The sequence below is a fragment of the Mesoplodon bidens genome (assembly GCF_964165515.1).
Source record: "Mesoplodon bidens genome assembly, chromosome: 9".
Taxonomy (NCBI): Eukaryota; Metazoa; Chordata; class Mammalia; order Artiodactyla; family Ziphiidae; genus Mesoplodon; species Mesoplodon bidens.
The window spans coordinates 37,431,868-37,447,366 of NC_138166.1; the positions used below are offsets into that span (position 1 = coordinate 37,431,868).

The 15,499-nt window shown below is 38.0% G+C and overlaps 1 protein-coding gene across 1 annotated transcript in view; it reads left to right on the top strand.

Moving 5' to 3' along the window:
- The window catches only part of ANKMY2 (ankyrin repeat and MYND domain containing 2), a 34,925-nt gene extending 25,345 nt beyond the window's left edge, over positions 1–9,580 (top strand). Inside the window, exons 6-10 of the mRNA XM_081244645.1 lie at positions 59–273; positions 1,065–1,200; positions 5,297–5,425; positions 6,456–6,585; positions 8,358–9,580. Of these exons, the coding sequence (XP_081100771.1) occupies positions 59–273; positions 1,065–1,200; positions 5,297–5,425; positions 6,456–6,585; positions 8,358–8,533 (786 nt within the window). The 3' untranslated portion in view covers positions 8,534–9,580. The remainder of the gene's footprint in view (positions 1–58; positions 274–1,064; positions 1,201–5,296; positions 5,426–6,455; positions 6,586–8,357) is intronic.
- Positions 9,581–15,499: the final 5,919 nt, after the last annotated feature.

The following is a 15,499-nucleotide window of genomic DNA, read 5'->3' on the forward strand; positions in this document are numbered from 1 at the left end:
TAATTTGTACATGGAAAATCTCTCAAGGAATTTCTAAGCTCACTGGGATTTCTTCTAGATTGTGATGCTTATAAATGAGAATCCTCTGCTGGCAGAGGCAGCAGCTCTGAATAAATGCTACAAGGTGATGGATTTGATTTGTGAGAAATGTATGAAGCAAAGAGACATGAATGAAGTACTGGCTATGAAAATGCATTATATCAGCTGTATCTTTCAGAAATGTATTAACTTCTTAAAAGACGGAGAGAATAAATTGGACACTCTGATCAAAAGGTACTGTTTTTTCCCATGTCATGTATAAAGTACAATCAAATGGATAATGTTTCATTATATGAAATCTCATGGATTTAAAAATTAAACATTTTAGCAGCAGATGTTAATGTTGACATCACATTTCATCTGTAAGAAACAAGGGGCACTCATTACTAAATTGATTATTCCATTCTATACTCTTTACAACAGTGCTTTTGTTATCCCCAATTATAGGTGAGAAATCTGAAGGTTGGAGAGGTTAAATATCATGTGTAAAATCATACAGCTAGAAAGCAGCCCAAGTCCAAATTTCAGGATAGGTGTGCTTATGCCATAATTGCTGCTCTGGATTCACAATGGTGCTCAATGTATCTTTGTTTCTGTACCCGGGAGGGCTGTGTGTTACCCTTGTTCTCTGACCCCTGGGGGGTCAAATTCTCCGATAGTTTTACTAAGAAAAGAGAACTAAGTCAGAAGGGTGTGACTCAATGAGAGTTTTCATTCTTTGTACAAATAACTGGCATGGTAATAAGTAACTAGCTAATCTGATAATAGTGTTTAGTATGTTTTATGTCAGGGGTTACTTTTATAAATACATCTCTGAGCCCCTAAACCTGATAAGGCCTAGCCTAATGTGCAGGTAGAGCAGCAATCTGAATTGAGTCTATCCTCATGTTGTGAAGACCCAATGGAAATCTCACGCAGCAAAGAAGAAACTACTCAAAGTTCATGGGTTCAGCTGGGAGGAAATGCTTAGTAATTCAACTCCTTTAAAAAGTAACTCTAGTTACTTTTTTAAAAATATCTTTCAGCTTGTTAAAAGGCCGACCTTCTGATGGCTTTCCAATATATCAAGAAAAGATCATTAGAGAAAGTATCAGAAAATTTCCTTACTGTGAAGCTACACTCCTCCAGCAGCTGGTGCGAAGCATTGCTCCTGTTGAAATTGTAAGGCTCTTCGCAACTAAGTTAACTCTATGAGTAAGACCTAATTACCATATTTTGTACAATTAAAGTCATGTTCTCTTTAGCATTATTTATTTAATAAAGACTTAATTCTTTATTATTTTAGAAAAATTTCAGAAGCAAACGTGGAGATAGGTTTGCCTGTTAACACTGTTTCTGTTTATCCATTTCCCCTCCCTCAATCCTCTTCTTCCATTTATATGGTTCATGGTTTAATAAACAGTATATCCTTATGTCAGAATATAGATTGTTACAGTGGATACTTAACATTTTTAATGCCTCTGTGAAACCTTAACGGTGGGTACACATCCACTATGTAATACAGATCCACACTTGTTCAGGTGTAGTGTGTGAAAAACCAGTACAAAATCCCATACTAGATGAAAGTAGGAATTGAATGTCTGCGTTGATGGTTTCCTGTCAGGGGATGTGAGAGGATAAGTCATGAGAAGGCTCATTGTGTGTCCTGCTAAACAATCTCAAAGGATGTCCCAGCTTCTTATGCTCTACCTTAATGCCTCTGATTTTATACATTTTCCATACGTTAAAAAAAATCTATTTATACTTGCCAGTTATGGGAAGTAAATTTTAACTTTATTATCTATTCTTTAAATTATTTACTGCCCTTTTGTCATATATTTATTTAAGTAGTATGAAAGACACTCCCTGCCTTCCCTATTTTGAACAGGTTTCAGTTTACCTTATCTACACCAGTTATGCTTTTACGCATTTCAATCAAATCCTTTATCAGCCTTTGTCTATTAGGCAAGAAACTGATCCTGACACTATTCCCATTCCTGGTTTCCTCCCTCCATCTGGCAATGTTGGTTCTTCTCTGCCTTTTCTAGGCTGTTATATCATTCTCAGTCTGAAAAATCAGGACTAAAAATGGGTTCCAGGTGCTCCTTTATACATTGACTTAACCGACTCAGAACCATGGAAGAAGAAAGACCTAAGCAGACAAGATGATCTCATGAAGTTCATGCACTGATTTACTCCTGAGAGCTCTCCGTGACTTCACATAGAGATTCTTTCCCCTTGCTCTTTAATATGCTTGGCTATTTGGTGTTTAAGCTTTTGGAAGATTAAAGTTAGCAAATTATGAGGTTGGTGTATCAATTATGAATGTGTTTTGGCTATGCATATCAAACTCCAGCCAACTATGAATTAAATAGATAAGGGTTTATTTATTCTCATATACTCAGAAGCCCAAAGGTAGGCAGACCAGATCTGGCACAGTAGCTCAGAAATGGACTGGGGACCCAAATACTTTCCTATTTTTCCACCCGATATTCTTTAGCCATACAGATTATCATACACATGCTTATGACCTCAGAGTTGCAAGGCATCTCATGCTCTTCCTCCAAGCTCACATTCCTATCCTAGGCAGACAAGAAAAGGAAATCGGTCTGTAGCTGGAAAACATAAGCTCTCCCTGAAACCCATGCTGACCTGTGCTCTTAGTGGCACAGGTGGAAGTGAGTATTTTGGAGAAATGGGTATTCTGGGGAAATGCTTTTGGCTGGTCTAAACACTGCTGCTCTGACAAAATTATGTTTCTGTTAGTAAGGAGTTGGGGGAATGGCTATCAGAGAAGCAATTAATAGTGGCTGCTGTGGGATATTTCTAGCACTAACAAGTGTAGCTGACATTGTACCTTCAAGGGAGAAAACAGAAAAACTAAGAATAGCAGCCTGGAGTATTTTTTAAAAAGTCAAAGCAGGTCAATGTAAGGCTCAACAATCCATTTTAACCCTGTATCATTAAATAATGTAGTTAGAGTGTATGGTGTATGATTGACATTTATCCTAGTGATCTGAGCCATCAATAAAAAGATAGTATTTATTTAATGCAATTTAGAAAATTTTCTCTCTTTAAAAATTTTTGTTCTTTAAGAGTTACATATTCTGCTCTCTGGAAAACTTTATTTATCTGCAATGCTTGTGGTTGTGAGTGTCCCAGATAGCCACTGTTTACTGCCTAATGGCTTCCAGTATCCTGCAAGTTCAAAAGCCTCTGAAGCAGTGTTAAGCTTGTCCCATGACATGGTGGTTCTCAGGGCTGGCTGCCACAAGGGTCCCCTATGGTACTTTCTGACAGTGCTGATGCCTGGGCCCTCATGGAGGGGTTTTGATTCCCTCTGCCTACTGCGGAACTCTGGCTTCCACCTGTGACAGAATTCAGCAGGAAGTGTGAGGCATGGCTACACTTAAGAAATGCTGCTCCAGCATTGTAACAGATGATACTGTTAAAGATATTTTGCTTTCTCAATTGACAGTGTATATTTTAACATCTGGAAGGCTAGCTAATGTCTCTGATTTTATAGGATACATTGAATAAAACATCCTGTTCGTTTTTAGGCTGAATATCATCTATAGGCGGAGCTCTGGTGCCTAAATAGATTCTTATTTAACAAAGTAGATGACAAGATTTTGCACAGCAAGAAAGAATTCTTGTCATTCAACTGTGACAAGAAAGATTTCATGTGGTTACTCTACTGTACCGTCAATTTTTTTCTGAAGCAATAGCTCACATTAACAGCCATACTTCTAGAAAAAAATCCTTTAGTTTTACCTCCGTTTACATCTGTGAGAATGTCATTGTTTTCTGACTCCCACAAAAGTCCTATTGTGGGGGAGATTTTGAACATGTCTCAGTCACTTTTACAAAAAAAAAAAAAACATGTAATTGTTGTAAAATCTGTTGAATATATCATACTCTGTGGGCCAGACTGTTGTCTGATCAAATACTCTACTTTTGAGGCAGAATAATTTTATAGATTAATAAGTGTTCATTGTAACATTTAAGTACCAGTAATTCTCAAACTTTTAGTATGTTTCAGAATTACCTGTAATAATGCAGGTACATGGACCACATCCTTAGAGATTCTAATTTAGAAAGTATAGATCAATCTGAATTTTTAACAAGTTCTCTTATGAGCACAACTGCCATAGACATTCATTCCTTATGAAATTATTAACTTATATCTAGTATCTGAGGTTTTATTTCACTATTTTTTTCTCACTGTTATACTATCTTCATTCCAAAAGAGAATTCTCAGCCCTTGAATGTGAAAGGAAACTCAGTCATCATTTGTTTTCAGGAGGAGTAAGGCGGTTTTCAAAATGAGTACAGTGTAAAACAATGTTCCAAGGTGGTATTTGTAAAGCTCTGTTGTGTAAAATTGATAAGATAATATTAAAACAAATAAACTTAGGAAGAAAAGGCAAATGCAAATGAAAATTCAAATTATGAAAATTGGCAAAAATTTAGTTGGGAATAAAGAAGCAAATTTGCAAAACTCAGAAACAAGAATTGTTTTGAGTAGGTAAGGCAGCTCAATACCCTGTAATTGCTCTAAATAGGTCTTAATAGTATTATGCTAGGCAGATAAACATTCAAATAGGTCTTACTAGCATTATCCCAGGCAGATAAATATTTGCCCTTATAATTTCCCATGTAAAAAAATTTCATAAATCCTCTTTAGCAAGCCATTCTGATTTTCAGTAGCCATGTGATAATTTTCATATTTTTGGTTTTTCTTAATACCCTAATGCAATCACATCTATGTCTTTTTAAGAGTTTGGAACATTTCAGTAAAAAAGGTGATAATCTTTAACTATTAGAATTGCAGACCAGCATTAAGTAAATAGTTTAAAGTCTTTAAAACACTTAAATTGCACTAAACTTTTAAGAATTAAGATAAACATTTGTGATGTACCCTATAAATTGTCCCTCAAAATATGTATATTGTCTTAATTCTCAGAAGGAAATTCCACTCTGAGCTCATTGTCATATATCTGAAATCTTTGTGTGCTTACTGAATAATCCTAATTGAAAAAATACTTTTATTCTAGAATAAGGCCAATTTTTTTCTCTCTGAATATTTGGATCCATGACTTACCTGCCGTGTACTTTGTATAGAAAAAGGTGTACTCAGAAAGGCATTTATCATTTTGTCATAGTCTGTGCAGTCTCTCACCTTAATAATTTTGTCTCTTGTTCTTGACGTGTCTTCTCTGTAGTCTTTCGATGGTGATTTCAGAGGTTTTTTTCCTCCTCTTCTAACCCACTATAGGGTTCTGATCCCACTGCATTCTCTGTACTTACCCAAGCCATCACTGGTCAGATGGGTTTTGTGGATGTTGAATTTTGCACTACCTGTGGAGAAAAAGGAGCAAGTAAAAGATGCTCAGTGTGCAAAATGGTAAGAATGAAGTTCTTTTAAGTTCATTGACATCTGGTTTAGATTTCATCCAAACTGATAATTGAGTTTTAATATTCTGTAAAAGTTGACATCTGTTTTCTAATAAATTCTAATCCATTAGATATAAAGTATTGCATCTAATATTTTAAAATCATTTTGGAAGAGAACTACAGGATAAATGTAGTTCTGTGCCCTCTCTACCTTCTGTCAAACTCCCAGGCTGCCCAGCTTCTATGCTGACTACCCCCAAAAAGGAAAGAATATGAATGAATGAATCAATATGAGAAAACAAGAGAAAAATTATCCATAGGGGACTGAGACTGGTGCAGATATGAGAACCTACAATGGAACAATTCTAAATATGCAGTCTTAAATCTTCTGATGTTGACTTTAACTACAATCTCTTCATTAACTCTTCCTTGTAAAACTACAACTCCCTTCTGACTGTCACCAACCTTTAAGCTTTCTGGATTACTACCCACTTCTGTCAGAATTATCTTTATAAAGGGCATATCTGAATGGGTTCTTCTTCTCACATACAAATGTCACCCACATGCATGCATCTATACATTCACTTTACCCTATAGATTACGTTAATTTCCTCGTTTTTTAAGGTTGAAATTCTTCAGCATATTCTTCTGTAACCTATCATATTCTGCTATAACCTACTTCTCCAGTTTCATTTCCTTTAATTACTTACTTCTCTGAGCCTCAGTTTCCTTATGTGTGAAATCGGGCTACAGTTGTGAGAATTAAATGTGACCATCTATATTGATTAACTATTGCCACATGTAAAAACACTCTAAAATAGTTTACTTAAAACAACAATCATTTATTTTTTCTCTCATGTCTGGGGTTGGCTGGGGCACTTGTGTTCCATGTGTTTCTCATCCTCCTTGGACCAGCAGGAGGTCCTTTAAAATAAAGCATAGAGAAGTTAACGTTTTTACAGCACAGTACTTGGTTGAATGTCCTAATTGAAAAATTATGCGATTACACCTCTTGAAAATAAACGTACAATTGCCTTCAGGTAATATATTGCGATCAAACCTGCCAGAAAACACATTGGTTTGCACATAAGAAAATCTGTAAGAATCTCAAGGACATTTATGAGAAACAACAGTTGGAGGCTGCCAAAGAAAAGAGTGAAGAGGAGAACAGTAAGTGTACAAAAACCAAGATCATACTGTTGGTCAGTGGGGAAAGGAAAGATCAATGATATTAAAACAGGACACACAGGAACTGAGTCTTCTCGGGGGACCAAGGAAGCTTGGGGTTAACCAACATAAGGATCACGCTTAAATGTATCCCTGTTTTGAGTCCCTGGGATAATGTACAAGACTGTAGTTAGCCTAGTTATCACTAGAAAATGAAAGACATAAAATTCTGAGGATGGGACTTCCCTGGTGGCGCAGTGGTTAGGAATCTGCCTGCCAGTGCAGGGTACACAGGTTCGTGCCCTGGTCCGGGAAGATCCCACATGCCACGGAGCAACTAAGCCCGTGTGCCACAACTACTGAGCCTGTGCTCTAGAGCCCACGAGCCGCAACTTCTGAGCCTGTGCTCTAGAGCCCGTGTGCCACAACTGCTGAGCCCGCGCACAACTACTGAGCCCGTGCGCCTAGAGCCTGTGCTCCACAACAAGAGAAGCCACTGCAATGAGAAGCCCACACACTGCAACAAAGAGTAGCCCCCGCTCACCACAACTAGAGAAAGCCCGCACGCAGCAACAACGACCCAATGCAGCCAAAAATAAATAAATAAAATTAAATTAAAAAAAAATTCTGAAGAATGTTGTTTATTCCACATTCTACGTTATGACTCATGAGACTGCCCTAGAACCATGCACTCTTAATGAGTTGTTACTTATATTTTGCTCACAAAGTATTTTAAGGTCTTTGAATACAAAAATAATTAAATTTCCCCTAATGGCTACCCAAAAATTTTAAGGTCGGAAGCCTTTAAATTTCTTAACTATGAAACTTCAGGTGAAATTACAGAGTAAATCTATAAATTACAAATTAACTTGAACACATTAAATATCTACAAGTGTGAGGGCAGTGAGTTCCATATTATTTTTCCTCTCCCTCCCTCCTGAAGTATATGACTCATTTTCATCAGGAACAGTGAGTTGCTTGAGCAATGATTCATATATTGGAGAAGAGAACCGCCCACACTACCCAGAGGATATATAGCACATTCTGGGGAGTGATAGTTTGAAAACACTGCCCAGGTGATTCTGATACTAAGCACGTCCATCTCCACCCCTCAAGGGACTGTATCCACTTTACCACCTGGTGGAGAAACACTACAAGTGGGAACGGATGATTCATACAAAGCTGAATTCATACAAAATTAAATTTTTAGAAATAAATTGTTAAGAGAATAGTCAGGCTTTCTGACTGCTGTGCGTTCTCCTGTTTTCTGAACCAAACTTGTATATCCTTTATGTTGACAGGTACTAGAGAAGCCATATGGGAGGACCATCAGTAGAATGGGAACTCCTGGTTGTTAGACATCAGCCCATATCACACACTATTCTACACCTTTATTCTCCACAAATGTAGGATAGGCTTTATTATGCCCCACTTTATGGATAAGGAAACAGCCTTGTACAGGCAGTTACCTAACCAAGGACGTCAGACTAACTCATGGCAAAACTGTATTCGAATGTGGATTTTGCCAGTCAGCAATCCTGATTTCAAGGCCTGTGTTCAAATGCCAGTTCTGTTCTTTTCCTAGCTCTTCAACTATGAGCAAGTTAACAAACCCCTCTCTTCTCAGTTTCTCCATTTGTAAAAGAATGATAATAGAGATAATACTTGGCCTTGTGGTTGTTACGAGGATTAAATGATTGAATACACGTAAAGTACTTAGAAGAGTGTCCAGCACACGGTAGGAACAAAATGACTTTTTTTTTTCTTTTTATCAGATGGCAAACTTGATGTCAATTCTAACTGTGTTAATGAAGAGGCTGAAACAGGAATCTCCCAGGAGGACTGCAATCCTAAAGATCCTGTGGAAGGGGAGAGAGAATCTCTTCAGAGCGATGCTGGGCTGGAATGCTTACAGGATGCTCCTGTAGGTCCACAGCTGTCCGAGGAGTAAGAGCTGGAGCACAAGTGCCAGCGTGGACAGTCCTCACCCTGGCAGGCAGCTGGACAACTCATGAGACTGTGTCCTCCTAGCCTCCACACCTGCGTGGCACTGTGGCAGGATTCCACATTTCATAGAATACGTGCTCTCCACCGAAGCTCTGTCTACCAAGCCCTAATTTCCTACTGATTCTGTTCAATAATTGGTCAGATCTTCCTAGGGAGAAAAATTTTTTTTCAAAATACAGGAGAAACATTTCTATTCCCTTTCTGAGGCAGGCTTCCCAGCAGTTGTTCTCAAAGGAAAATAAATCCCCCTTTAAAGAAGAAATATAGGCTTTAGGAAACAAAGAGGCAAGCAGAACAGTTGTAGGAGAGAGGAGATTTTTAGGAAAGAAAAATTTTATAGCCCTAGAGATGGGTAGTTAAAAGAATCATAACTTATATGTAAATAAAATGCATATAAATAGCATTTACAATAGTGAAGTTCTACTTATTAAGGTGCAATGAAGATACGGGGATATATGTATATGTAGAGCTGATTCACTTTGTTATAAAGCAGAAACTAACACATCATTGTAAAGCAATTATACTCCAATAAAGATGTTAAAAAAAAAGATGCAATGAAATGAAGAAAAGCTACATGTTAAAGGATCTTTGCCATAGTTCAGCTAATTGTAGTTTTTCTATAGAATTTATCCTGAGCAGCCTGAACTTTATATAGTTCCTGCAGTGGTGTTTTATCTACAGTCTTTGTACCTTCAGAAATGTCAAATCCCCCAGGAGGAACTAAGGCGTAGCCACAGTTATCTCAGCATGTGCATTTAAAAAGATGTTTGATGAAATTGTCAACTAAACAAAGGCTAAACATACTGTGTCCACAATTATTATAAAACTAATTCATGTGCCATTTTCCACTTGAAAGGCCTTTACCTTCGTGTGAGCTTTTCATGTGGCTCTTCCTGTCCACAAACTGATTTGTAACTGTCATTTATAGACTGTCCTGGCATCAGTTTTTAGTGTCTGAGTATTTAAATAAAGCTAGAGTATGAGATCTGAAGATAGTGCTGTGTTTCAGTTTCTTGTGTTGATTTGTAAAATAAATTGTGCCTACTGATATAGCCACCTCACATCTTGTTTCATAGTTTTTTGCTGTCGAGGGTGGCAAATATTAAAGAAATACTAGAGAACTTAAAACATTTTAGGAAACTTAGCAAATACTGGAGAACATAGTATAATTATTTTAATATTCACAATTGCAAATCAAAATGACTAGAATTCTCGCCTCACTTCACTGATTAGATTTTTCTGTCTTGCTGCTTTTCCTCTTCCTTACACTCAGTTACTTTTCTACCAGTGCCAACACATACATCTGCACACCCTGTACCATGCTGCTCTAGGAAGACTTCATGTGAATAAATCACTGTTAAGTGTTAAGTGGGTAGGAATTCTACAGGCAGATTTTACCTGAACTTATCATGACGAGCCTCCCTTCACTCATCAAGGTACCTCAATCTACACACGGATAAACATTTATTTTGACCAGAAAAACAGTCCTCCCAGGCCTTCCTCTTCCACAAGTATGTTTTTTAACCTGAGTTCCCTGATTCTAATTATTTTCTGGGTGTGTGGTATCATCATGGTCCCTGTCTTTGGACATCATGGAAGGTTATGAAAAAGCAGAAGGGAATAGGAAAGTCAAGAGATGAGGCAACGTAAAGGTAATTTTCCCCTCATTGAAATGAATGCTAATATGAATCGGAACTCTTAACACAGCTACAACTGGCATTAATAGTAACTTTCCAATTGGACAAAGAGAACTTTAGATATAAGCCATGTCAATATTAAAATTTCCATGGATGTATTTCAAGAAAGGGGTGGTCAGAAAATGGGAATTAAGAGAAATGAGGTTGGTTCTCATTATACTCCCTTCCTTTGTCATAAATAACCAAAAATAGATGTTTCCATTATAACACCATCAGAACAGGTGTTACCCATTTTTTTGTTTTGTTTTGTTTTTCAATATGCCATCAAGAAACTTTTCTCAAATAAAAATAGGACCTAAAGGATAAGAATAGCCTTACTATTCCAATATGTCATACTTAGAGCAGATGTAATAGAATATTAAATTAGCCAGTGGGTTTATTAGGAAATTGGATTCTGCTTTTTGATCCAATAGGTGGTAATAATAGCTACCACTGAAAGTTACTGTATCCCTGAAGTTATCTTGTTTAATATTCACAACCCCATGAAGTAGACTTTATTTTTATCCTCATAACACAGATAAGGAGGTTAAAGTCTAAAGAGGTCCACTAATGTATCCAAAAGTACAGAACCGGAACTCAACAAGGTCTGCAGTTTTGACTACAACATTGTACTCTCTTAATATGTTACCATCACTGTAGTTTCTCTGCAGATGTAAGATAATAATAGAGCTCTGAAGACAAGCCATTATTTTACAGGATGTGTTAGATAATCCCTAGGCTCTTAAAAAAATGAGTGATTTTAGTCATCATGATGTATATGAGTTTACTTGAGTTTTAATATTATTGGATATTAAACTTAATAGAAATTCTTAAAGTAGATGTTCTTGCAGTGTTTTTATCTTCTCAGGATCATCTCCCCTGCTTCTGAAGCAAATCAGTCCCCTTCCTGAGCGGGAGGTAGATGTCTTCCAGTTCTCATGGTTTACAACTAGGCCAATAAGAATACTTTTCAGAAATTTTACATTCCTGAAGCCAAAGAGGGAGGATGTTTGTTTGTTTGTTTCTCCCTTGGGACAATTATAAATTACAGGGATTCAGTTCCAGAGCTGCTAGAGCTGACATGTAGAGGTACCTGAGAGAATGTAGCCACTGAGCAGACAGACAAGAGAGGGTTAAAAGGAGGGGAAAATGTTGAATCCACTGGGCTCTGACACAGTCTACACTGGGTTTATGGAGTTTGGTTACATGAGCAAATTTCTCATCTGGCTTTCTATAAATCAGAAACAAAGAATTACTAATATATCTTGTGACAACTAGAAAACAAATGGGATTAAATTTCAAAAATTAAATATATGTAAATATAACAAAGGAAAATGAAGGCACATAAATTAAAAATTTTGAGATTTATATGCTCTTAGAAAAAGTACAAAGGCACATCAAGTTTTGGATTAGATTATAGTTATTTTGGTTGGAAAAGAAGCTCAGTACAGGGTGTTTTTGCATCTCTTTACTGATGTTTATTTTGGAAAAACTCTTATTTGCTCGAAATTGTATAGAGATTAATGCATGCTTATGTAAACTAAGGTGATATTAAAGCATCATTTGCATAGACGAAAAGCAAGATCTTAATTTTGGAAAAAGCAGATTTCTTCTCATAATAATTACTTTAGCAGGTAAACAGGAGATTCTGCCCCCACCCCAGCCAAAAGGTGGATCTAGCCTAGTTTCTATGGCCTTTAAGGACTAAGTTCTAGTTTTATAAATCAATAAAGGCATCTTTTTAAATGGTGATCTTAATTTGTCTAGAATAAATCAGGTAGCTGTGTAATTGATCAATTCAGGGCAATGTAGCTAGCTAGTTCATAAACTCACATAAAACTACTTAATCACAAGATGATTCCAAATGGATAACATTTAAATGTGAAAAAAATTATCAATTCCAGAAGAAACCATGATAAAATTCTTAATGACTCTGGCATGAAGAAGTTCTTCCTAAATGTGACACTAAACTCAGAAGCCACAAAAGGAAACAAGTTCAACTACGTTTAAAAAAAGAAATCTGAACACTTCTGCTTCTGGGAAGATGGAGTAGACATACTTTTCCTTATTCCTCATACTAAGTAAAACTAAAAACCCTAAACATTATACATAAAATAATCAGAAGAGGGCAGATTGGCTAGGCCCCTCAGGATCCAGGCAATGACCCTTTGTTTTTTTCTCTGGGTTTTCTTTTTGCCTCATATATAGCAGATATGAGGCGGAAGAAGCCAGCAACATGGAAACACCAACAACCTCAGACAAAAATAAGCTTCAGCAAACAAATGCCTGCTCTGTGGATTTGGGACTCAAAACTGAAACATCAAATCATACCTAAATTTCAAGTCTACACCAGCCTGCCCTACAAATTTTGGACTTGCCAGCCTCCACAATGGCATGAGGCAATTCCTTAAAATAAATTGCTCTCTCTATATAGGCATGCACCCAATTGATTCTGTTCCTCTGAAGAACCCTAATAGACCAGGTGTCCTAGTTTGAGCTGCTAAAACAAATTACCATAGATTAGGGTGGTTGAAACAGGAAACATTTATTTCTCACAGTTCTGGAGGCTGGAAGTTCGAGATCTGGGTACCAGCATGGTCAAGTTCTTGGTAAGTGTCCTATTCCTGGTTTACAGAGGGCCACCTTGCTGTGTCCTCATATGTCAGAAAAGGCAGGCTAGCTCTCTGGCCTCTTAGAAGCATGCTAATCCCATTCATGAGACTCCGCCCTCATGACCTGATTACCTCCCCAAGACCTTACCTCCAAGTACTATTACATTGGGAATTAGATTTCAATATAAAAATTCTGAGGGGACACAAACATTCGGTCTATGATGGTACGTATAGTTCCTAACAGGCACAACTGCTCTTTAACAAGCAGACGTTAGGGGTGCCCACTCTCCTCAATATCCAAGTATAACTTCCCAATCAGTCCTCCATATTTTCAGTTTCACATCTGTGGATTCAACCAGTTGTGGAGCATGTAGTACTGTGCTACATATTTATTTTTTAAAAACTGCATACGAGTGGACCCAAGTAGTTCAAACCCAAGTTGTTCAAGGGTCAGCTCTAACAGCTGACATGTATTGAGCACTTTCTTTGAGAAAGCCACTCTACCTAACATGTTACATACATGATCTAACTTAATCCTTGAGACTCTATGAAGTAACTATTGTTATTATTTTAAATAAGAGGAAATCAAAGCCTAGAGATTAACTAACTTGTCCAAGTAACATAACTGCTAAGTGGAAGAGCTAAGCTAGATGTGTCTGATTCCAGAGCCTCAGCTTGAAACCACAACCCTCCACAAATCTATGTATCAGTGTTTTCTGTTTCTTAGCTATAAGATCATCTGATGGATCCTGAAATAAATGTGCTTTCACTTGAGCCCATTTGAATGGGTCTTTGTTGTTTAAAACTTAATTAAAAACACCCTCTCAGTTGTGTGTTCCATTTTGGTAGAGTTTTAGATTACTTAAGTAAGGATCATGTCTTCTGTTTTGTGCTCTTCTGCAAATGGTATTTAATACAATGTTTTCCAATCATGGCCACTAGTAGCCCTTCTTTCTTGAACAAAAAGTGCCTAGTATTGAGGAGTGCATTTTTTTTTTATGTTGGGGGTAGGAGTTTATTAATTTATTTCTTTATTTTGGCTGTGTTGAGTCTTCGTTTCTGTGCGAGGGCTTTCTCTAGTTGTGGCAAGCGGGGGCCACTCTTCATCATGGTGAGCGGGCCTCTCACTATCGCGGCCTCTCCCGTTGCGGAGCACAGGCTCCAGACGCGCAGGCTCAGCAGCCGTGGCTCACGGGCCCAGCCGCTCCGCGGCATGCGGGATCCTCCCAGACCAGGGCTCGAATCCGTGTCCCCCTCACCGGCAGGCAGACTCTCAACCACTGCGCCACCAGGGAAGCCCCTGAGGAGTGCATTTTAAAGCAAAACTTTTTCTTTGTACAAATGAGATATATTTCCATTAGTTCTCTAAAAAGGAGATTAAGTAAAATTTGTTAGCCATATTTTTGCAATTGGAATAAATTGTTCATCCTTTTCAGTGATTGTGGGATTAAAAATAAAATATCAGGGCCTCCCTGGTGGTGCAGTGGTTGAGAATCTGCCTGCCAATGCAGGAGACATGGGTTTGATCCCTGGTTCAGGAAGATCCCACATGCCGCGGAGCAACTAAGCCCGTGCGCCACAACTACTGAGCCTGCGTGCCACAACTACTGAAGCCCGTGTGCCACAACTACTGAAGCCCGCACACCTAGAGCCCATCCTCCGCAACAAGAGAAGCCACTGTAATGAGGCCTGTGCCCCGCAACAAAGAGTAGCCCCTGCTCGCCACAACTAGAGGAAGCCCGCACGCAGCAATGAAGACCCAACTCAGCCAAAAATAAATAAATAAAATAAATAAGTTTATAAAATAAAATAAAACATCAGACTACACATTCTTTTACTATTCTTTAGTGGTTAACCTGGAGATTACAATATCGCATCCTCAATTTACAATTTGCAATCTAATTAAAAATTAATACTGCTTATGCAGTTTATGAGCCATCTTAAATCTGAGCCAACATATACCATTTCCATCATGAAATGGATTGTTGCTTTACCTGCCCAACATTATTGCTTGGTGGGTCCAATGGTACTCAGCTCATGATGAGTTCAATTCAGGCTCCCAGTTCTAGAACGAATGCAGTAGCATGCCTAGAAACTATTATTTGACCAGTAACTAGCTCTCTGCTGCCGTATAACCCTTGAAGACTGCACTGTGATACCTCTCAGCTTGACAGGGGCTTCAGAAGGCATCCTTGCTTACAACAAATACTTCTAGCACCATGGATTAGGCTGGGTTATTGTATTACTAATCTATTACTATGTAGTAAATTACCCCAAAATTGATCAGCTTGAAGCATCAATAAGCATTATCTCATACAGTTTCTGCAGCCAGAAATAGAAGCAGCTTAATGGGGTGGTTCTGGCTTGGGGTTTCTCAGGAGGGTGCTGTGAAGCTTTCAGCCAGGGATGCAGTCACCTGTGGCTTAAACTGGATCTAGAAGATCTGCTTGCAAGGTAGTTAATTGGGTCTGGAGGATGGCTTACAACTCACTTGGTTGTTGGCAGAGGACTTAGCTCCTTACTTGCTTCTGGAAGTAGTTAATTGGGTCTGGAGGATGGCTTACAACTCACTTGGTTGTTGGCAGAGGACTTAGCTCCTTACTTGCTTCTGGAAGTAGTTAA